This window comes from Ambystoma mexicanum, chromosome 1q, assembly GCF_040938575.1.
Source record: "Ambystoma mexicanum isolate Mex_15411 chromosome 1q, UKY_AmexF1_1, whole genome shotgun sequence".
NCBI lineage: Eukaryota > Metazoa > Chordata > Amphibia > Caudata > Ambystomatidae > Ambystoma > Ambystoma mexicanum.
In genome coordinates this window covers 1,507,352,033-1,507,373,839 of record NC_090922.1, presented here as the reverse complement: position 1 = coordinate 1,507,373,839, position 21,807 = coordinate 1,507,352,033, and the positions used below count along the sequence as shown (strand labels likewise).

At 48.4% G+C, this 21,807-nt stretch overlaps 1 protein-coding gene across 1 annotated transcript in view; it reads left to right on the top strand.

Moving 5' to 3' along the window:
• KDM4A (lysine demethylase 4A) overlaps positions 1-21,807 on the top strand; it is a 1,237,605-nt gene that overhangs the window by 358,350 nt on the left and 857,448 nt on the right. Inside the window, exon 9 of the mRNA XM_069642410.1 lies at positions 4,563-4,792. Coding sequence (XP_069498511.1) covers positions 4,563-4,792 — 230 coding nt within the window. The remainder of the gene's footprint in view (positions 1-4,562; positions 4,793-21,807) is intronic.

Here is a 21,807-nt window from a genome sequence, read left to right as displayed (position 1 = left end):
TTCCCCCACTTGCTCTAATGCCTACGAGTCATTTGCCAAGGTAACGAGTTTTGTTGTTTCACTCACCGATCGTCTCTTTTCCTCTCTGGATCTCCGGGATCACCGCCCCTTCCTCTTCCCGCTTTATGGTTTTCGTCCGATCCGCTTCCCGTGGGAATGAGAAGGGTTATGCTTGGAAAAACGGGTTCCTTCAGACCCACTGCAGATTTTTTGGGAGTATATACACTATCACTGTCCACAGGAAGCTTGTCTGCCTACTCAGCCGGAATAGCGAAAGGACTCGCGATGTAACCGAAGATCCAGAGTTACTTCGTGCCATCGGTTTAAAGGTGTCTTGTGACTATATTAATCGATTTATCAATAATCGATGGCTGAAACCATCCTCTGCTGCCAAGTGTTGACGAGGAGAGGTAATTACTGACGGGCCCATTAGTCAGCACTCACCCTCGAAAACTTGTAATACAAGATAGCTGCACCGTGTGAGGACAGGGTGCAGGACTTACATAGTCCAGCACAAATCAATACTAGGGACTCAGTAAATTGGCAAAGTGAAGTCTGTTTAATGATACATACATCAGTTTATGGAAATCGGCAGCATCGCGAACACCTGTCTCGCCCCGACTTCCTCGAACTTCAGTACAACAGCCTCTTTTATGGGCAAACTTCGTCATCAATGAAGTACACTTCTATAAAAAAAATCATCATGAAATATAATTGGTTGGGAAAGGTTACTTAAGTATAGGTGTTATATCTGTATATGAAAATAAGGCAAACGGATTGGATAACTCTTATCGGGTGGGCGCCTGTGCCCATCCCTCAACATCACACGTGATTGACGTCACTACAAGTATGACGTCTCATTGGTTACAATGTCTATAGGACCCTAGATTACATGGTCCCTTGTGATTAGGCAAGTTACACCCCAACCATAAATCTCCACTTTAATTAGCAGCATGCAGAATAGACACCCTGGTGCCTGGTGTCCCAAGATTCACCCTGCCTCCCTTCCATCAATCAGTGTTTTAGGGCTATGTGTCAATTAGTTGGCTGGGTATGGCCTCGGATCTGTAGTCTCTTATCAGGAAAAGTTATGGCACCCTCTGGTTCTGAATGACATCAGGCGGTGGTACATCTTCGCGCCTGTCTGTTCACGTGTTGGTCCACCGTGAATCTGCTTCAGTTCTCAGTCTTTTCGTGCATTTGATTCTGTGTTCGCTTGGCCACCTGCATGGGCCTCTCTTATCTTGACCTTCACGGGCGGGCTGGCGTGCTCTGAAGTTGGAGCCTCGTGAGCTCATGCTCACCTCCCCTTCTCTGGCTGACCTCGATTTCGCCGGCATGAGCCATCCTTTAAGTTTCGATCTCGCTCTTTTCCTCAGCTTGGACCTAGATGTGAAACTCAGCCAGTTGGGCCTGGGTCGCCTGGGCTTTCTTCTGCTCAAACAAAATGGAGTTGCACGTGTACATTGTGCTGTATTGAGGTAGACATATATAGTTGGCGCATGCTGCTCTATTCTTCTACTTAAGCATTGCAGGCGGTATCGATTACTTAGCATCTTGCGTTTCAACCTTATTCACACACGTTCAATAAGGCGGTTTATTCCGTCTTGTCTCATGGCACCATTCTCATATGTTTTCACAGTGTCTCTCCCCTTCGCCCATTACAATTCTCCTTGCAATTGTCGATACTGTCATGCATAGCTTTCAGTAGCCACTTCTGGTTGTTCTCGGGCTGCCTAGGCCCTTAGTCTATTTCCATTGGCCTTCCATTAAGGCCTTCGGGGTCTCCTCGTGGACAGTCTGTAAATACTTGTCGTTTCGTACCAATGGCAGGTACGGTTGTCTGATTGGGTACCGTGCTGCCCAGGGTTGCCTGGTTATGGGCATTTCAACAGGTACTGATCTTCTGATGTACACAGGGCAGCAGCCCATTGCCGCCCTTTGTTGGTTCAGCTGTTCCTCGTACGTCACATACCACAGCGAGTACCTTACTGGCAACTCACTGGGGGTCAGGGGTGCAGGTCATATCTGGGATCTCCTCTACAGACCCATCTAAGATCATGCAACAGATGTCTTCCTGTCTGAAATTTGAATAAAGCAGCCAGGCAGTGATGTTTCCTGGGTAAGTGAGATTTCTTTCCATCTTATGAATCACATGTGTCTCCGTTTTGTTTTACACCTTACTAGCCAGTTGAAAGACATCCAACAAGAGATTTATTTTGTAAGGACGATGGAATGAAGCTCAGATTGTCATGGGTGTTCCCTCTTAGTGAAAAAAGTATTTGGGCGTTGTCTGTATAGTTCTGGAAGGTCACGCCCAAATCCACCAAAAGGTCATCCAGTGGGTTTAACTAAGAGGTTGAATACATTGACATTACCTAGTACACCGACAAGACACCTTGGGTACTTTATGCAGTTCCATTTTCAGACTTGCCTTCTGAATTTAAAGCACAGTTTCCCTACATCACACGGGAGCACATTAAAAGTGTATTTTATTATAAAAAATATAATTTTGCTGCACCACCAAATGCTGACCCCTTCTATTGGTCTTTTAAAATGGTAGCATTTGATAGGAGGTTTTATGCTAAAATGACAGAAGATTCCTGGTCAGAACCAGTCCCTTTGAACACAACATACGAGAGGGGGGGCTTTCTCAACTCATGTTTTTTCATTTATGTCCATTTTCAGCCAACCTGTTGAAAGAGCAACATATCGTTTTACCCCCAGAAGGTCCCTGTCTCCCAAGCTCTGGTTCTCTCTAGGTTGGACTACTGTAACAGCCTCTTTCTAAATCTACCTGCCTCCACTCTCAGCCCTTTACAACTAATCCAGAACAGGACTGCAAGACTTGTCCTTGGCCTCAAGCCCTGGGATCGTATCTCTCCAGCTCTGAAATCCTTTCATTGGCTCCCAGTGGATGCAAGGATTAAATGTAAAACCCTCTGCATTGTCCACAAGGCTTTCTGGGGCATGGGTCCAAAATACCTTCAACTATCCCTCCGTAAATACCTCACCTCTCAAGCTCTTCGCTCCTCTACCTCTAACTCCCTTAGGGTCAGCCGTTTTTTAAAGAAACGAGCTGGGGGTAGATCTGTCTTCGGCTGGGGCCTCCCTGCCACTCTGAAACTTGAGAATCATCTCCGGTTCCGGAAGCACCTCAAGACCTTTCTCTTTGCTTCTACCTTTGTCCCTCTTCTCCCCTGCTGATCTGTTTCTCTCTCGGCACTGTGCACCTGGCCACCCTCTGTCCTTTGGGCCCAGATACCTGCTTACCCTGCCAACCCCCTGCACTGCCTCCGGGCCACCCCATGCACTGGGGTTTGTATCTGTACCCATACAGTCCCCCACCTGCATGTCTTCCTGCACTTATCAGACATACCCTGTTCTGCTATACCCAGCATTTGCCACTTGCTGGCTGCACTACCACTGTTTATTGCCTTTATTTATTTATTTTGTTTATTATTATTGATCTGTTTCTCCTCTGTTCCACACTTTCAACTTCTCCCCCTTCTATGCACTTTTCCCCTTTTCCTTTTCCCATGCACCTGAGCTTTCTCAATGTCCTGGGGCCTAGTAAAATTGTTGACTTGTGTACAAGCGCGATGTAAATAAAATATCAATTCAATTCAGCATGGGCAGCCAAGGAAGGCGATTTCTTGGATGAAAAAGTAAAAGAAGCCGTTCTTAGTGGTAGAAGGTATATTGGCATCATTGGGCATACAATTTACTGATTTCAATAGAAGGCGTTTGAATTCAGTGTAGGTCCTTACAGAGCTTGGGCTTTACAAAGCGTTTCAGAAACCTTTGCAATCTCAATTGGAAAGCTTTGCCAGCCATTGGTTAAGAATGCAAAGTTAAGCTCATACATGACTGTCACAATGTTACCTAGATTTCATCCAGCAATTCAATCACACACATAGTTACACAACTAGGGATGCAAATACATAAGGGCTCGTGCAAGCCTTCTTTTACACTTACGGGAAAGGGATCCTTTACTCATGTAATTGAACCCTGAAAAGAATATTTGTACCCAGCAGAGTGATCTACCAGGCAGCAGTAGTGCTGGGGAAAGAACAAGGAAAACTGAGGAACTGGCCCTGGGGAGCCAGACAGCTTGTAGGGCAAGATAGGACAGGCAGCCTAAAAAGAACAGTGCCGCGACAGGGGAAATGGATGGAGGCGGACCAGTACTGCCCAAGATGGAGTTTAGGCCTAACGATATCAATCCTTTAGGTCAAGCCAGGAAGGCTGGATAAGGAGGTAGAAACAACGGTTTCTGCAGGTGGACCCCTACTGTGCTTGGTTGAAAAAAGAGGTTTTGCTGTGCAAATGAGCTCCGATTATGTGTCTGTAGATTGATAGCCCGGTAATCTTTTTTCATTTTCTTTTGTAAGGGCTTGGTTGCCCCACTGCAAGATTATGAAAGAGCCGCCTTCCCCCACCCCCTCCTTGTGGGTAACTTTGTTTTCCTTCTCTTGGTGCAAAGCTCAAAGGACATGCTGGCACTGTCTGTTGCCTTCTTAAATTCTGATAGTGATTGTCTCTCTCTTTCTCACTGACAGTGCTCTTGCAGAAAAGATATGGTGAAAATTTCTATGGATGTCTTTGTGAGAAAGTTCCAACCAGAGCGATATAAACTCTGGCTAGCTGGCAAGGATACTGCAGCCATTGACCACACTTTGCCGACGCCAGAAGCAGCTGAGTTCCACAAGGGAGAATGTAAGGAGGAATGTGAGGATGATGAGGAAATCGAGGAAAAAACACTGCAACTGGACACAGTGAAGAGTAAAAGGTAGGATAATGTCTGTTCTCAATGTCACGTAAACTGACGATAAAAGAATCACGTGTTGAAACATGGGCTACAGAGTAGGTATAACAATTGACACACTGCCTGGTTTCTACTTGTTCTGGCCTATTAACCTTCACCCCCATTCTGGGCTTACAGTTGGCTCTTGTAAGTAAAATGGCATACCGCTGTGTGACTGAAAGTTACTGGCCTTGGTCTACTGGGAACACAATTCAACAGCTCTATCAAAAGGTGTTTCCTTGGGCTTGTATTCAAGCCCCAAAATCACCAACCTGATCTAGGTAAACTTGTGTTTCCTTCAGAAGTCACCTCTTGCGATGGCATGCAAGGGTTGAGGATGTATGGTATGGTAAGGTGTCTGCCCCCTATGCCAGTTCTCATCAGTTCCGAACACTGCCCTGCCCTTCCTGGGTTTTTGACAGTGGCTGCATAAAGGAATCATTATATATGCCACTTCCTAACCTTGAATAAGCGGAAGACCGTCTGCAAAGGCAGTGGTCCTCAAAGATTGGGTTTAAACAACAAACATAGCTATTTGGCCATTTGCTAGCCAAAGGTACCCTTGCAGTGAAAATCGGTGAAACATAAAAAGAATAAAGATGCTGTGAGGATGTCTTCTGCCTCACGCTATGTGTACAGAGAAATGTGCTCATGAGAGCCGGGTGCCCAGGTGCCTCCACCTATCCTGCAAGATGCAGGACCTAGTGTTGGTGTTTGGCAGATCCCCTGGTCACCCCAATTACCACCAATACCAGAGTCGGACGGGGCTTCCTTTACGGCATAGCCAAAATATAGCCACGTTTAATATTGGTGTTACAAGCTCTGCAGGCCCCGGGTGGTCTTCAACTGGGCTTTTAATTAAGGCTGTAAATCAGAGACAAAAGCATTGGCAATCCCCTCATTGGTGGTTGCGTCCGGTATAATAATGCTGAAAGAACGCTGTTTTCAAATGGTCTAAAATGTCTGCTGGGGATGCTTCTTTGTTCTGCCTACCATTGGTTATCTTGCCCCAATCAGTCTGACTGGCACATTAAGTCAGAATTCCTCTTTTAGGGATTCTAGGGCCAATTTATGGGTCCCCTAACTTTTTGCTATTTCCTCTTTTTTGGTTCATTCTTATTTTTGGTTGCCACAGGGACTTCTCCTAAAGTCCCACTTCAATGATGTCCCTTTATACCTTACTTAAGGTGTATGGTATTGGTTTGGTCCGAAAGAGACTCCACTTTTACCCTAGGGTGATTTTAGCAACCTTCACAGGTTTTAGGGAGTAAGTTGTTGCCAGCAGGAGACTAGTTATGGCTTCCTCGGGGATTGAAGTCATTGTAACACATTGCTAGCATGATGTACATGTACCTTTTTGTAGTACTCATTGGGTAGAAATGTTTTTTTTTTTTTTTATTCTGTTCCTTGCCATTTCGTGTTTCATGGATTTCCTTTGTCTAGGTGACCAGGAGGTTATGATGTTATACACTCTCTAAATGTACTTGTGTTCCATTGGAACGCCTGCACGCTCCTACGCTCTCAACTGAGAACGTACTCTGTCATTCCTGCACTGGCGGTCCTCACCTCCGGGGGCCTTATATAAAGCTCTTATTTTCGGTTTCGGCCAAGTTCAATATGGTGTGCATGAGTTTCTTCTTGGGACTGATGCCTCTGGCATCAATGGAATGGCCGAGGTAGGAAACTTGATTACATTTTATGTTGCATTTCTCCAGCTTAAGGGTGAGCCCACTTTTTTGGATCACCTGTAGGACACCCATAAGTTTAGCATCGTGCCCCTTTTCTGTTTTGGCCAATATGAGGATGTTGTCTTGAAAACATTGTAGTACTCCATCAAGGCCTCCGAATAAGTGTGACATTAACCTCTGGAACACTGCCGCCGCCGAAGCGAGTCCAAAGGGAACATGAACGCTCCCAACGGTGTAACAAAGGACGTGAGGGCTTTTGAGTTCTCCTCCAAGGCAATTTGGTGATATGCCGAGGAGAGGTCCAGGGTGCTGAAGTATTTTGCTGACTTAATGGTTGAGAGAAGTTCAGATATATTGGGAAGAGGGTGCCTGTCGATCCATATGTTTTTGTTCAGGTCCCTCAAATCGACACACATTCTTATGGAGTTGTCAGGTTTTCTTACTAAGACAATCGGGGCGAGCCATTCAGAGCTTTCTATGGGCTGGATAATGTTATCGCACAGATGTGTGAGTTTGTTTCTCAATGCTTATTTAGTTCCGAAAGGAACTCCACGGACTCGATGGGCCACAGGTCTACTATTAACCAGCAGTTTCCACATAAATGTTCCATATTTACCCTTTAGCTCTCTCTCTCTCCTTGCTTTGTGTTCCTTCCCCCCCCCTTTCCTTCCGTCCCTTTCTTTCCCATAGGTAAGGAGATGTTATGATGTTATACACTCTCTCAATGTACTTGTGTTCTATTGGAACGCCCGCACGCTCCTATGCTCTCACCTGAGAACGTACTCTCATTCCTGCACTGGCAGTCCTCACCTCCGGGGGCCTTATATAAAGCTCTTACAAGCTTCTTTGGCGTCGTGCCTCTTTGCTACAGAGGTAGACAAATAGGGGCGTTCTGAACATGTGGCCTCTTTGTGAGGCCACAATGGCAGCCTCCATATTGGTTCCAGCCAGTAGACTATATCTCACTTTTTTCTCCTTTCCTGTGGTAGTCCTACTGACCAACCAGTATGGTTGGTATTCTGAACCTTTGTCCCCAGCCCCTGATTGGCTAGCTGGCCTTTGGCCAGACCATTTGTGTAAGGGTGTTTAGGCTTTATCCTGCCCTATTTCACTCTTGCTTTTCTGTTTCTGTAAATTAGAGGTGGCAGGTTTACCGATCTGCTTATGGACGTTTCCTGCCTTTTTTGTCATTTTAAAGCTCTCACTTGGATATACTTGCTATGTGCAGTAACTCTGGCATATCCTGGTTTAGTTTCTTTCCAATGGGGGTCCAGTCTGGGCTCCCTGAAGATTCCTGGTGACTCCCCACTTCTGCTGGATTGAGCCTTCCAATCTTGAAAAGTTTTAATGGCATCATCATCATCTTCTGCTACTTCTACATGGGTCTTGGGTCCTTCTTCTGACTGCCGGAACTCTACTTTAAGTTCTGTTCTAACCTTCCCTTGGGTTGCTCATTGCCGAATCTGCACATGTGGAAGGCCCTTTAACTTTTCCCAACTGCGAACTTACTGGAAGTCTCCTGAAGATGACTCTGGGTTACTTACCTGCCCCTGGGTCCACCGAGGGTTCCAGTGAGCTCTGTACCCACGTTTTATCTCTTTAACACTTTGCTTTGATTTTATTTTACTGTCACGCCTGCCTGCTCACCTCTTACTCAAAGTTCTATACTTCATCTACCACTACCTCCTATCTAATCCAATCCTACTGCTAGTTCACCCGCTCCTTCCTCACACACACACACACACACACACACACACACACACACACACACACACACACACACTCTACAAACCCTTGCTCTCCAACAGCTTCTGCATTCCTTTTGAACTCGCCTCCCCTGGTCTCTAGGATGTCCTCCTCCACTTCTTGTCCTCACCCAACTAATCCACAAGAAACCATTCACACATACTTACCCACTCCCGTTCCCAGATTGGTTATTTACCCTGATGAATCACTTCCCTTCCTTGAGGGGGAAAGGCTTGGAGGTTTCAAAGGGTCTGGTAAGCCCTGCCCGTTTGTCTATGCAGTCTGACAGTCTAACCTGGGGCCGGTGTAATGACATACAGGGACCAGTTCTTCTTCCAGGCCCCAATCATGGTCTTTTCCCATTAAAGTACTTTCTAGATGGGCTATTTGCATTGGCAATGCCTTGGCCCTCTTTTATTAAATGCCCTAGTGGTTTAGTGGTGCCCTGAATTTCCTGGCCTGCGTGTAGGCCTTTCTCCCTGTTAGTGAAATGTATCATGTTTATGCTTCATCACCTCTCCTAGTGAGACCACTAGCACTTTTTGCTGGACTTCTGGACCTTTTTCTTTCTATCCTGAATGAGGAATAGCCTTTTTCCCCTCATTCATTCTTATGGGTTCTGACTTTTGGAACTCTTTTCTCTGTGTTTTAACTTTACTATGGATTCTACCTTTCTCCATATCTCTTTTAATGCACCTGTGTTTAACTTTTGCAGCCCACAAACCCTATGTGCGGTATTGCTGGGGACCAATTGGGTCCTCCCTTTGAGATTCTTTTACTAAACTTAAGTAACTACAGTTCATAAGGATTGAGGGATACTTTGTATCTTTCTAAAACATTATCCTATGAGAGATTAACCACCCTATGTGTAGTGCTAAGGAGATACCTAGTATCCCCCTTCTCTTTACTACCGTGACATTTTAGTCACATAGACAAAATATAGTTCTAGCTGGTGGCAGTGGACATGTTCTACCAACTCTTGTGCTATTTTTTACTGCAGACTATATCCACAGCCTCGGTTATGCACAATAGGTTCACCAATGTGCTAACATGGTGGCTCCTTACTTTATTTGCCATTTCTATTGTCGTTGTTCGTGGTTAGCCCTGCTTCTTCCATTCTGGGAGGGGGGAAGTCTGAATGTGTTTTGCTTTTGGAGGGAACACTAGGGTGTGTCTGCCTAGGCTCCAGAGTGTCTGGAGAATACAGCTACTTTTACTTTTATACGAAAGTACTGTGGGGTGAAAGATATAACATACCTTGAACCAAAGAGTCGATATAGTGTGACTGGAGTGCGTGTAGAGGTGTCCATCCTACCTCTGACCCAAGCTTGCCAGCTTGTGTCCCTTTAGGGAGTCCTTTTGCAGGGTCCTCCTAATTTGTGTTATGTTGCCACATAACTTATGCTAGAGACTGAAAGTATCCTGAGGAACTTTTGCTATTCTGCTACTTGATAAGACTTTGTTGGCTCGACTCCTAAATTGACTTTTCGTATAGTTCGGGATTGGACTTTAAAATAGGTAGAAGCTCCGAAAAGTGTCTCTTGATCGTTGAGGTCTGCTGCTGTGTGTATAACTAACCTTTTTCCTTCCAAAAGACTTTATCTTGTGTGGTTTTGTTAAATAAATATAATTACTATCTGTGAACCTATGTGCTGTAGTAGCGATAATACGGTAGAACTGTGATTAGTGTCAAACGCTGTAACAAATGTAACTACTGAAGTAATCACTGTTGAAAAGTGTTATTAAGAATGCCTATGGTTGATTGTTAAGTGAATACATATTACTCCAGAATGGGGTCTGGCATGGATTCACATGCTCATGAATATTCCCAGTCGTCAAGCTGGGAATCCTCGGTAAAAGAAAAACAGTTTCACTTTCGTTTACAGACTGCCTTTCTCCTATAAACAATCACTGAGCTCGGGGTCATATTGCCCTCAGCCAATGACTGCCGCCCCTCCTCAGGCAGCCATCTGCAGGTTTTTACCGCACACCCAAGTGTTGGGAGTTCTCATGTTTCGCTCTTAGAGCCTTCTGTGTTTTGTGCACTTTTTTGCTAATATAATAAAGCCTGTGTGATCCATAGTTTCCACATCCGGCTAACAGGGATCTGTTTTTCAGGCATCATTCTTTGCCCCTCAAGGGCAGGATCATCGAGTGTTTCTTCTTCGAAGTTTCCAGGAGGCCATCAGGCCTACACCGCACCATGTCGGAGGAGAAAGACTGAGCCTCCATCTTCAAGTTCTGCACCAGCTGCGGTTTGCGGAATGTTTCCATGGAGGACAAGCATTCCCAATGTCTTTGTCTTCATCCCTCGCACAAGAAGAAGATTGCGAAATCTGTTGTGGCTTTACCAAGCGCACTATGAAGGATCGGTACATCAGACTGCTGGCATGGCTCAAAGCCAAGGCCCCTTCCAAATGTGGTTCACAGGGACATGCCTTTTCTGGATGCAGCAAGCCAGAGCGGGTTTCTCAGTCCTTTGAGGGAGCTCCATCATGGGGGCCCAAAACAATGCCAAGCACCACGAGGATGGTACAATCGGCAGGCGCCGCACAAGCGAGTCCCGCGACGGCCAGGGTGCACTCCTCATCTCCAACGGCCTCAATCTCCAGCCATCGGTCCAGTTCTTCGTCAAAGATAAAGTCAGCTACCCCGGGGAAGCTGTGGGTTGAAACCGGAGAAGGCCAAACAAGACAAGGTGTCCGACCTGCCTGTTTAGTCCAAGGTGATGCAGGCTAAATCATCTGCTTCCATCTAGCTGGTGGTGGCTGCCCTTTCAAAGGCGAAAGGGACTGACCCGGTCCAGGGTATCCCTACGGCGGCCAGGGTGGCTCTTCCTCCCAGGTGGGAGGCTTCGGCCAGACTAGCAGAGAAGACCCCTGAAAAGAGGATGCTGTCCCTAAGCCCGAGACCGACACCTCAGGACCCAAAAAAGGTGGTTGGGGGAGAGGGGAGTAGAAGAACTCCAGGGCATGGATATTTCTTCTTCCGACGTGGAGGATGAGAGTTCCGTCCACACCATCCCAGAAGAGGCTGGGGATGTCGACGATGGAAACCTTGCGGAGGTGGCGGCGACAGTAACGTCGGCTGGGATTATAACATCGGCTCGCGGCCCAGCGACCCTACTCCCCAGGCACCTCACAGAGATCTGTCGCATGACTTTCTTTTGACCCTCCACACTCTGGTGTCGGAGATACAGAAGATGATGCACCACCGACGACGACCCAGTTGACACTGGGGTCACCACCGCCGAGGAAAAGGGAAAGGCACCCTATGCCCTCCCTCCAGCTGCTATTGCCCTCCCTCCATGTGGACATGGCGATGACGGACACCAACGACGACAGTGGCATCTCTCCGCCTCCAAGAGCTTCTCCCCCGGATGCAGTGGGTTCCTTAGAATCTGATCTCCCGCGCGTCAGAACTCTTCCAATTACGCCAGAGGAGACGAAGGTCTTCCTTTATCAATACTAGGAGGCGAAAAGGAAGACCAGTCTGGCGGTACCTCTCCTGGATGACGTCTGTGATGAGGCTCTGGTGCTGCTGAAGAACCCCGCCTCAGCCCCGGCAAAAAGAGACCAGCTTGAGAAGAAATACTGGGTTCCGGAGCCTGCACCCAAATGTCTGCGGTCACAGCCATCCCCGGACTCTGTGGTCTCGGCGGCTGCGTGGAAGAAGTCATCCAACCCATCGTCCTCCGCCTCCATTTCCCCCCGGACAACGAAGGGAAGAAGTTGAACGCCGTGGGTAGAAAGGTGATCTACTCAGCGGCAATGACGGTCAAGGCGGCAAATGCTTTAGCCTTCCTGGCCAGGTACGTCCCCAAGTTATGGTACAAGATGGCCCCGATACTGGATTTCCTCTTAGAGGACAAACTGGTCGAGGCGATGGAGATTCTCCAGGAGGGCGAGGTGGCGTCGGACCATGACGTCACCATGGCCCTGGACATTGTGGAGTGTGCTAACTTCGTCGCAGCTGGCTGAAGGCCACCAACTTCAGGCAAGAGGTTCAGACTTGCGTTCTGGACATGACGTTCGACTGAGACAATCTCTTCGGAAAGGCTGTCGATGAATTTTTCAGGCCATCCAGACCGACACGAGGAATGCCCACGCCCTGGGCACGCTGCAACAGCACCGACCTCAGGAGAGAAGTCAAGCAGATCCTCGAAGGGTTTCGTCTGGGGATCGTCCTCTTACCGCCAGCCCTCTCCAGTTTCTCGTTTCAGGAAGTCTACAGGGGCCGCCCCAAGGCCTCCGGAGGTGGGCTCTGTCGTCGTCAAGGTTCCCAAGGCGGCGCTCCAGCATCCAAGCAGGCCTGAACCGGCCAAGGCATCGGGCCCCCACCCATGCCCCCCAGTGGGAGGCCGGCTGGCAAACTTCGTCAGCATGTGGGAAAACATCTCCACCGATCGATGGGTGCTGGATGCTCTAGAGTTTCAGCAAAGTTGTCCGCGAATACAACTAGTGGCCCGGCAGGAACAACACATCCCTCAGCTGCTGCTGGAAGTTCGACCATGTTAAAAAAAAAAAAAGGGCGATAGGGCTGGTAAGAAAGAAGACCAGGGGCTGGAAGCCCATTCTCGACCTATGATGACTCAACAAGTACATCAAGTCCCAGAAATTCAGGATGGTCACGTTGCAACACATGCTCGGCCAACTGGAGAAGGAAGACTTCCTGTCGTTGTTGGACCTAGAGGACGCTTACTTCCGCGTCCCCATTCACAAAAAACATTGCAAATTCCTACGCTTCGTTGTTCAGGGGAAGCACTACCAGTTCAAGGCTCTTCCCTTCGGACAGTCGGCACCCATCGTCTTTACACAGTGCCTGGCTCTAGTGGCGGCCCATCTGCAACTACAAGGGATTCAGGAGTACCCTTACCTCAACGACTAGCTTGTCCGGGCCATGTCAAGGGACATCGCCGTCGACCACACAGAGGACCGTCTCCATCACAGGACACACTGTTTCTGGGGGCCAGACTCAACACGGTTTCCTGCCTGGCGGCCCTCTCAGGAGAGAGAATAGTGGCCATTTTGTGCAAAGTGCAATGGCTGTTGGCACTAAAGATCGCCACAGTGAGGACCATTAAGACGCTGCTCAGCATGATTTCATCGTGCATCTACCTACTCCTTCTCTGCAGGTTACGGATGCGACCACTTCAGGAATTCCTGGATGCCTGTTGGATCCAGATGTCCGGAGGTTTCCAAGACAGGATTTCGCTCGACGAGGAGTTCCGTCGAGCGATACTGTGGTGGGTGTGCACTCCAACATCGCCGGAGGCACGGACTTCCAGAACCCCCCTTACCAGGAGCCGGTCACGATGGACGCCTCCCTGGAGGGGCTGGGAAGCTCACACCGGAAGTCTCCACGCCAGAGGTCTGTGGCTCCCGGACGAGAAGAAGCTCCTCATCAACGTCCCGGAACTGCGGGCACTGTTTTGGGACCTCAAGTCCTTTTCTTCCGTCCCTCAAAGGCAAGGTGGTGACCGTCTTCACGGACAATACCACCACAATGTTTTACATCAGGAAGCATGAGGGCACCAGGTCCACAGCGCTCTCCAGAGGAGTAAAGAACACCGTCGTTGACTCACTCAGCAGGGAGCTGCGCTCTTGCCACGAGTTGGAGCTTCGGCATGATCAAGTCGACAACCTCTTCCGCAGGTGGGGGAAGTCCCCAGATCGATCTCTTTACGAAGTCGACCAACACCAAATGCCAGAGGTTTGCCAGCAGGTTCCCCCAGCCGGGGAGCATGGGGGACGCATTCTCTTTCCTGTGGGAAGGCCTGTTCCTGTATGTTTTCCCTCTGTTGCCACTACTGCTACGAGTCATCAGTCAACTCAGATGGTGGCGGTGCAGGATGATCCTCATCGCACCAACCTGGACGAGGCAGATCTGGTACCCGGACCTTCTCAGCATGTCAGCGGCACCTCCAGTCAAGCTGCCAGTGGTCGCGGACCTGCTTGCTTGAGAAGGTGGCGCAAACCTGCACCACGACCCTGGATTGCTGAACCTGAAGGCCTGGCTCCTGTAGCATTAGAGTTCGGCGGGTACGAGCTACCGGCAGACTGCAGGGAGGTCCTTGCCTGGGCCCGGGCGTTGTTGACTCTTAAGTGCTACAGGCAAAAATGGAAGCGTTTCGTGACTTGGTGCCGGTCGCAGAAGATGAACCCTCTGAGGGTCACGGCCCACCAAGTCCTACCGTACTTGTCGTTAGCTAAGTCGGGGCTGGCGCACGCCTCCATCAAAGTGCATCTGGCGGCTATCTCACGCTACAACAGGTCGCCTGGACGGTCTTCTCTTTTTTCACACCATCTAGTGAAGGAGTTCATTAAAGGACTGTTCCAATCGTTCCTGCCGGTGAATGCTCTGGCCCTGGCGTGGGAACTCTTTGTGGTGCTGACTAAGCTCATGGGGGCTCCCTTCGAACCTATGCATCAAGCGCCTCTCAAGTTCCTGTCTTGGAAGACAGCTTTCCTCGTGGCCATCACCTCTGCTAGGAGAGTGGGTGAAATCCAGGCCCTGTCCTGCAAGCGACCCTATTTAACTTTCCACGAGAGGAGGGTGGTGCTGCGGACGCACCCCTCCTTCATGCCCAAAGTTCAGTGGGAATTTCATCTTAACTAACCCTTGGTGTTGCCTGTGTTTTTTCCGATGCCTTTGTCTCTGGCTGAAAGGACTTTGCGCTTGCTGGATGTGGCTTGAGCGTTGAGGTTTTATGTAGCACACACATGTTTGTGAAATTGTGTCCTGTGAACCATGGGAAGGCCTTGTCCAGGGCTTCCATCTCCAGGTGGCTCTCCGGCTGCATCACTCATTGTCACCGGTTGGCAAGCTGACCGCTTCCTGGCCGTCCAAGAGCCCATTCTACCAGAGCGATCGCTGCTACGACAGCTTTCCTGTCTGGGGTGCGCATGCGGACCATCTGCAAGGCGGCTACATGGAGGTCTACGCACATCTTCACGAAGTTCCACTGCGTCAACAGGGATTTCAGGGAGGAGTCCAGGGTCAGCCAAGCAGTGCTATGTGACCTGTTCGCTTGAAGGTGAGCCTGGTGAGGAGGTAAGAGTATTGCTTCTGTTGAGCCTTGCCACCTCACGTGGTTGGTTATGTATGTACTGCTATGTATTGTTAATTCTTGAGCATGTGAATCCTTGCCAGACCCCATCCTGGAGAAGGGACAAGTTACTTACCTGTAACTGTTGTTCTCTAGTATGCGTCTGGCATGGATTAACATGCAAACCCTCCCTCATGCCCCTCTGCGGCTCTTCGTGGTCATACTGCCACTTTATATGCTACCAAATGTGAAGATGGCTGCCAGAGGAGGGGCTTAGGGAGAGGGCAGTATGACTTGGTTTATATGGGAAAAAGACAGTTTGTAAATGAAAGTGAAACAGATTTTTTTCTTAACCGAGGATTCCCAGCCTGACGGGGGAATATTCATAACCATGTGAATCCATTGCAGACCCATGATGGAGAACAACAGTTAGAGGTAAGTAACTTGTTCCTTATTTACCTTCCTTTGTGTAAATAAGAAAAAATGTATATTTTAATATAACATTTACTGTGTAAGAGTTTCTTTGAACTATTGTATCTTCTGGGTTCAGTGTACTTACCTACAGCTCCCATCTTCCTCCTATGATATTCCTGACTCCTCCGCTATTCTACCAAGAACCTTTGAGCACTACAGACTTAAACTATGAGTTGGGAACCTGTACACTTGGGGATCATTTTACGAAGGCTTATCTCAAGTGGACTTTAGGAAACTCCCCGAACACTCCCACATTGAAATTCCTTGGTGGACTAAAGGATTCCTTTCTTTTATGTGGCCTTCTTGGAGGCGTTGGTTTATTAAACAAATCCCTAGTGGTTTAGTGAGTATCTTCTACGGCGGTCGATGTTGTCCCAGCCACCACATCCTGGTGTTTTTGGTTCCACCTCGTCCCCTTCTGTGACCGGTCCAGTCAGGTTTGCTGCATCGCGCAGTGTCCTGCTGCTCCGCTGCGGCGCCATCCTTGGGGCTGCAGTGGGACCTTTGCAGCCCTGCCAACTCCTCCTCCTCCATCTGCAGCGGGGGTCCACTATGGCCCTCGCCTCCTTGAAGTAGGTATGTGTAGGGAGGGGCCCTGCCCACACATGCTCTGGAACCTATGAGCCTGTTTGGGCTCGGGCTTCCTCCTTCCCCTGAGAGGGCTGTGAAAGCAGCCTCGTAACATACCTCCACCTTGTCTTCGGAGCGCTTTTCTTGAGCAAGCTGTCCCTGGATTTTGACTGGCTTGCTTGGGTTGTATTGTTTTGGGCTAACTTGGGGGAGTTATATTTCGAATGGATTGTGTCCTCCAACCTATTCCTCATTTTATGATAATTATCCTTTCAGCTTTAGCTGCTTCAGAAAATGTTTTTGACAGCGGGGGCTGTGCGCTGTCTCGTTGAGTCGATGTCCCTCGAGGGCCTCTGTTCAACTGTCGACACCATCATCCGTATAGATATCGCACTCATCGCCCATTGGCTTCGTTTTTCCGAGCTAACACTTCGAAGAACTACGTCACACTTCAGTGAACTTCGTCAGCTATTTTTTATCAACGAAAATGTCTTCTCCGTTGGCTCCATCAACGCCTAAAACAGCCTCAAGAAGTGCCAAGACTGTGCATTGAAGATGCTGATCACTGACCCCCACTGCATGGGTCTGTGGTTTCTTGGTGCCGGACACACTCCGACTGTAACTCCTGTGAAGCGATGACCGAAAATGCTCTGAAGGAGCGTAAAGGTAAATTGGCAGTGGGGAGGTTGCCTTCGAAGTCTCCTTCGAAGAACTCAAAAATAATGACTGATGAGTTGAGAGATTCTCCTCAACGGAAAAGATCTCGGTCGAGAAGTCTATCATGCCATTCTTCGTCTTAGAAAAAGGCCCAGAAACGGCGTCAGTGCTCATCTTCGATCTCTAGTGATTCCTCGGCCGAGGTATTCAAATGTCCAACTAAGTCGGACTCCCCAGCAAAATGGGATGCATTTCGTAAAGAAATGCTTAAAATCTTTGGGAATGTGGCTGACCCCCTCGAAGGTCCAGCAGAAAGCCCATACCCCTGTCGATCTGCATGAAGACGAAACCTTTGAAACCGAGCCATAAACTGGGTACAGCATCGAGAAAAATCTCGATCCGATGAGAAATCGTTGCAGGCTTCGACAAGTCAGGAATCCAGTCCATCAAGGGTACCTTTTGAAAAAGCATAAAAAGTCAGCAATGCCTTCGCCAACACCATCGGCGCTGGAGCCGTCGATGCCAGTGTCGAAGTTGATTCCTCGAAGTTGTCGAAGCCTACAGTAACCCAGGATGATGTTTTCAAACCATTTCCAAAGTCTTTAACTTCTACGAAGAAAATGAACCTTCAGGTAACGCACCACCATTTGGGTTACTATATGGCACCCCTAATGTGCCAGAGGAATTCGTCCCAGAAGAGTCTAGGTTAAAAGACTTGTATGTTAACCTTCAATCAGCCAGTCATATAGATACCTCTCCTGAACTGTAATTTGGTAAACCAGATCCTACTGACCATGCCGACTCCTCATATAGGAAGCTAATGAGCAATGTGATAGAGTTCTTAGGTTGGAGCAGGCCTACTCCTTCTTTCGTGCAGGATGACCTGTGAAATATTTTTGATCAGGGTCCCCAAAAAGATCTAATTTTGCCTTTTCACATTGCACTATTAAAAAGGGTGTCAACAAATTGGGAGACACCAGAGACTGCGGCAGCAGTAAATAAAAATGTTGCTAGAAATATAGGCCATCAAGCAGTGACCAAGAGTACTTAACAAAACATCCAACACTAGAAAGTGGTTCAAGCGGCTACATCTACTAAGCAATCAACATACCCCTCTATCCCTCCTGATAGGGATGATAAGAGAGTGGATGCCTGGGCGAGAAAAATATTTACTGCTGGTAGTATGGCGTTAAAGTCAGCTAATGCAACTTGTGCCTTGTCAAGATTTACATTTACTCTCTGGGACTGCGTAGCTATGGAGGCTGACCACATCCCGGAAGGTGAAGAAACTGATGGCTTCCTGGCTATCATCAAGGATGGTAAGGAGGCAATGGGGGAATCTCTCCAGTCAGGTCTGGATACTGCAGACAGCATCAACAGATCCATGGCAACTAGCACTGTGTTGTGCAGATTTGCGTGGTTGAGGAAGTCCGGATTTGCACCAGATGTGCAGTGTAGAATCCTGAATATGCCCTTTGACGGCTCGAGGCTGTTTGGCAGCAAGGCTGATGAGCGTTTCGAAAAGCTGCAGACCCCAAAAGTGGCGGCTAAATCCTTTAGCGCCGCCATTAGACAGTCTCAAAACTCCTACTCCAGTTCATCATCTTGGTGGGGTAAGTCCTTTGGATTCTACCCCTCAATTGGAAGAGGACAAGCCAGTCAAAGAGGTCAGAGAAGATTTCCCTGTGATGAACGAGGGAGAGGTGCTAAGTCAGCCCATACAGCAGCAGTTTTACCCTCGGCCGCTGCTTCAGCCGTCTCAAAACCTACACGATGCCTTGACTGGCATGACCCCGGTGGGAGGCAGGCTTACTTAGAATCTGAAAGAATGGCATGGCATTACTTCAGATGCTTGGGCACTGGAAACAAGTCTTTCAAAAAGTTCCTGATCCGCTCCTTGTGCAGGAAAATTTGACCCTGCGAAAGGGGCTATAGGACCAGTACCTGTGGTGGAAAGGAACAAGGGTTGGTACTCCCCATGCTTTTTAATCCCCAAAAAGGACAGAGAATTGAGACCCATCTTGGATTTAAGAAACTTGAACAAGTTCCTCAGGAAGGACAATTTCAAGATGGTTACCCTTTTCCAAATTCTTCAGGCTGTCCAACTCCAAGACTAGATGGTGTCATTGGACCTTCAGGATGCTTACTTTCAGACTGGGCTTCTCTCTCAATTACAAGAAATCCCACTCGATAGCGTCTCAAAGACTCGAAATTATTGGAGCAGTTCTGGATGCTTCCTCTGGGAATGCCTCGACACCCGAGGTGTGAGCTCATCATATTCTGCAGATGGTCACCAAATTCCAGAGTGCCCAGCATCTTCCGGCCTTTGATTTTTTTTTTTTGAGGTTGCTCGGTCTCATGCCATCCTGCATTTTTCTGGTGCCAGAGGTTCCTCTCAGAATGAGATCCCTCCAATTGGACGATCAGGACTCAATGGTGCCAAATTCTCAGGCAGACTGTCAGACCACCTGAAAGTTCTGAGCAGGACCTTCTGTGGTGGGCTTGCAAGGACAACATTCTCAAGAGAGAATCTTTTTGGCAGCCATGGCCACAGATAACTGTAGTGACGGACGCCTCACTCACACAGTGGTGAGCCACGCGAACAAGCTGACAATCAGCGGTTGTTGGTCTCCATCGGAGTACAAACTACACATCAACCTTTTGGAGCTGAGGGCAATCAGACTAGCGCTGACTGCCTTTTTCACTCTGTATGGGGAAAGAATGTCCTAATAATGACAGACAACACAGTGGCCATGTACTACCTCAACAAAAGAGGAGGCGTAGGATCACTACCACTGTGCAGAGAAGCAATGCGCTCTGGTTCTGGGCAATTCAAGAAGGAATCTCTATCGGCAGTTGACCTAGCCGGAGAGGAGGATACAAGGCGGCGGACACTCTGAGCTGGCAGAGCACAGTCTCCCATGAGTGTGAACTTTCTCAGGAGGTCCTTCTAGAGATCTTCACCCTTTGGGGAACCCCGCAAGTGGATCTGTACGCGACAAGTGTCTACCGGAAATACTATTTGGTTCCAGGGAATTTCCTCCAAGAGGAGCTCTAGGGGACACGTTCATAGTGGACTGGGAGTTTCCACTCCTGTACGCGTTTCCTTCAGTCCCCGTCATTTCTCATGTGATCAGGAGGTTGAGAAAGTTTGGGAAATCTGTGATCCTAATTGCCCCGGATTGGGCCAGGAGCACACAGTACCCGGACCTTCTGGACATGTCCATCTGCCCTCCGATGTGTCTTCCACAAAGAGAAGACCTTCTCTTGCAAGAGGAGGGTCGGTTTCTCCATCCAGAGGTCAAGACTCTCAACCTTCACGCATGGTTTCTGAGAGGTTAACACACAAGGATTGGGACCAATTGGATGATGGAATGGAGATCTTGCTTTCAGCCAGAAGGCCAACAACAAAATCTTTGTACTGCTGCCATTGGAACAAGTTCAGCATTTGGTGCAGGGATAGGAATGTGGATCCCTTTCTATGTGACACACCTATGGTGCTTTATTTTTGTGTTACATTTGGCAAATCTGGGGTTCCAGATAGGAACAATTCAAGGTTACCTGGCGCAGCTATCTATTTTCAAGCGCTCTTCAGAGGAGGATTAATATTTTAGAATCCCTCGAGTTGTTCAATTCCTAATGGGTCTTACTAACGTATTTCCACCAGTTAATTTCAAAGTCCCCGTATGGGATCTTAACCTGGTGTTAAAATGACTAACGTGCATTCCTTTTGAGCCTATACACTCATGCCCATTAAGACTATTAGCCTTGAAAACTGTTTTGCTAATCACAATAACGTCAGCCCACAGGGTAAGTGAACTGCAGGCACTTTTTGTAAACCCCCACATACTTTTTTCTATAAAGACGAGGTTGTTTTCTACCTTCTATCCACCACCTCATCCTGGAAAAGGAGTAAGTTGTTGTTTTCGAAAGTCGAAAAGGGACATCGACAGGGTGTGCCAGTAATAATATCCCTAGTGACACGTCCACTGTACCCATGGTCCATCAAGCATCGAAGTCCCTCAGATTGTTTTTTTCCACCATCGTGAGCGGTCTCTTCTCGCAGAGTTCAATTTCGGCTAACGCCATTTGCTTATGCAAAGTTTAAAATATAGTTCCTCTTTCTGTCCTTTCTTCGCCCGCCGCCGTGCTCTCGATGCAGTGAAGAATCAAGATAGAGGACAAGACAATCCGTCGGACGAAGTCCACTTTCGATGTATCCCATGGCCTTGGAAGGCCCAACAGGCCTAGGCCCTTACAGTAAGGAGAGTGGGGGTTGGTTATTATACATTGTATTCCACCCCTTCCCTTTATCGCCCGGCTGCCTTCCCCAAACATGGATAAGACACCCTTTAAATTCTGCCTAAATTGTAATAGAGTTTCCGTGGATCACTAAACACAGAGTTTGTAACCTGTGTTTAAACCGTGACCACAACGAAGGGCACTGTTGAGCTTGTAAGCTCTTTCGACCCAAGACCCTTAAAGATCGCAGAACGGAATGCTGGGCTCATCACGTCATGCAGGCCGAGGCCGCCATGGACGTGGAGGGAGCCTCCAGTGACGGCAGCAACGCCGCCTTTTTGGACAGGGAGGGCGACGGGGAACAGACACGTTCCAAAGTGCTAGCCCCCAACAGCAGGAGACGGGCCGCCGGCTCTGTTGTGGGGACTACACCCGGCGGCAAGAGCACTCCATCTTCCACACTAAACACAACCCGCGGCGATGGGTCGGCTCTGCCAGACAATCGCTGAGATTCGGCGTCTAGGGGTAGATCAGTGGATTCCCTGTCCTCCCGGCACTCCAAGTCTCGGTCGCAC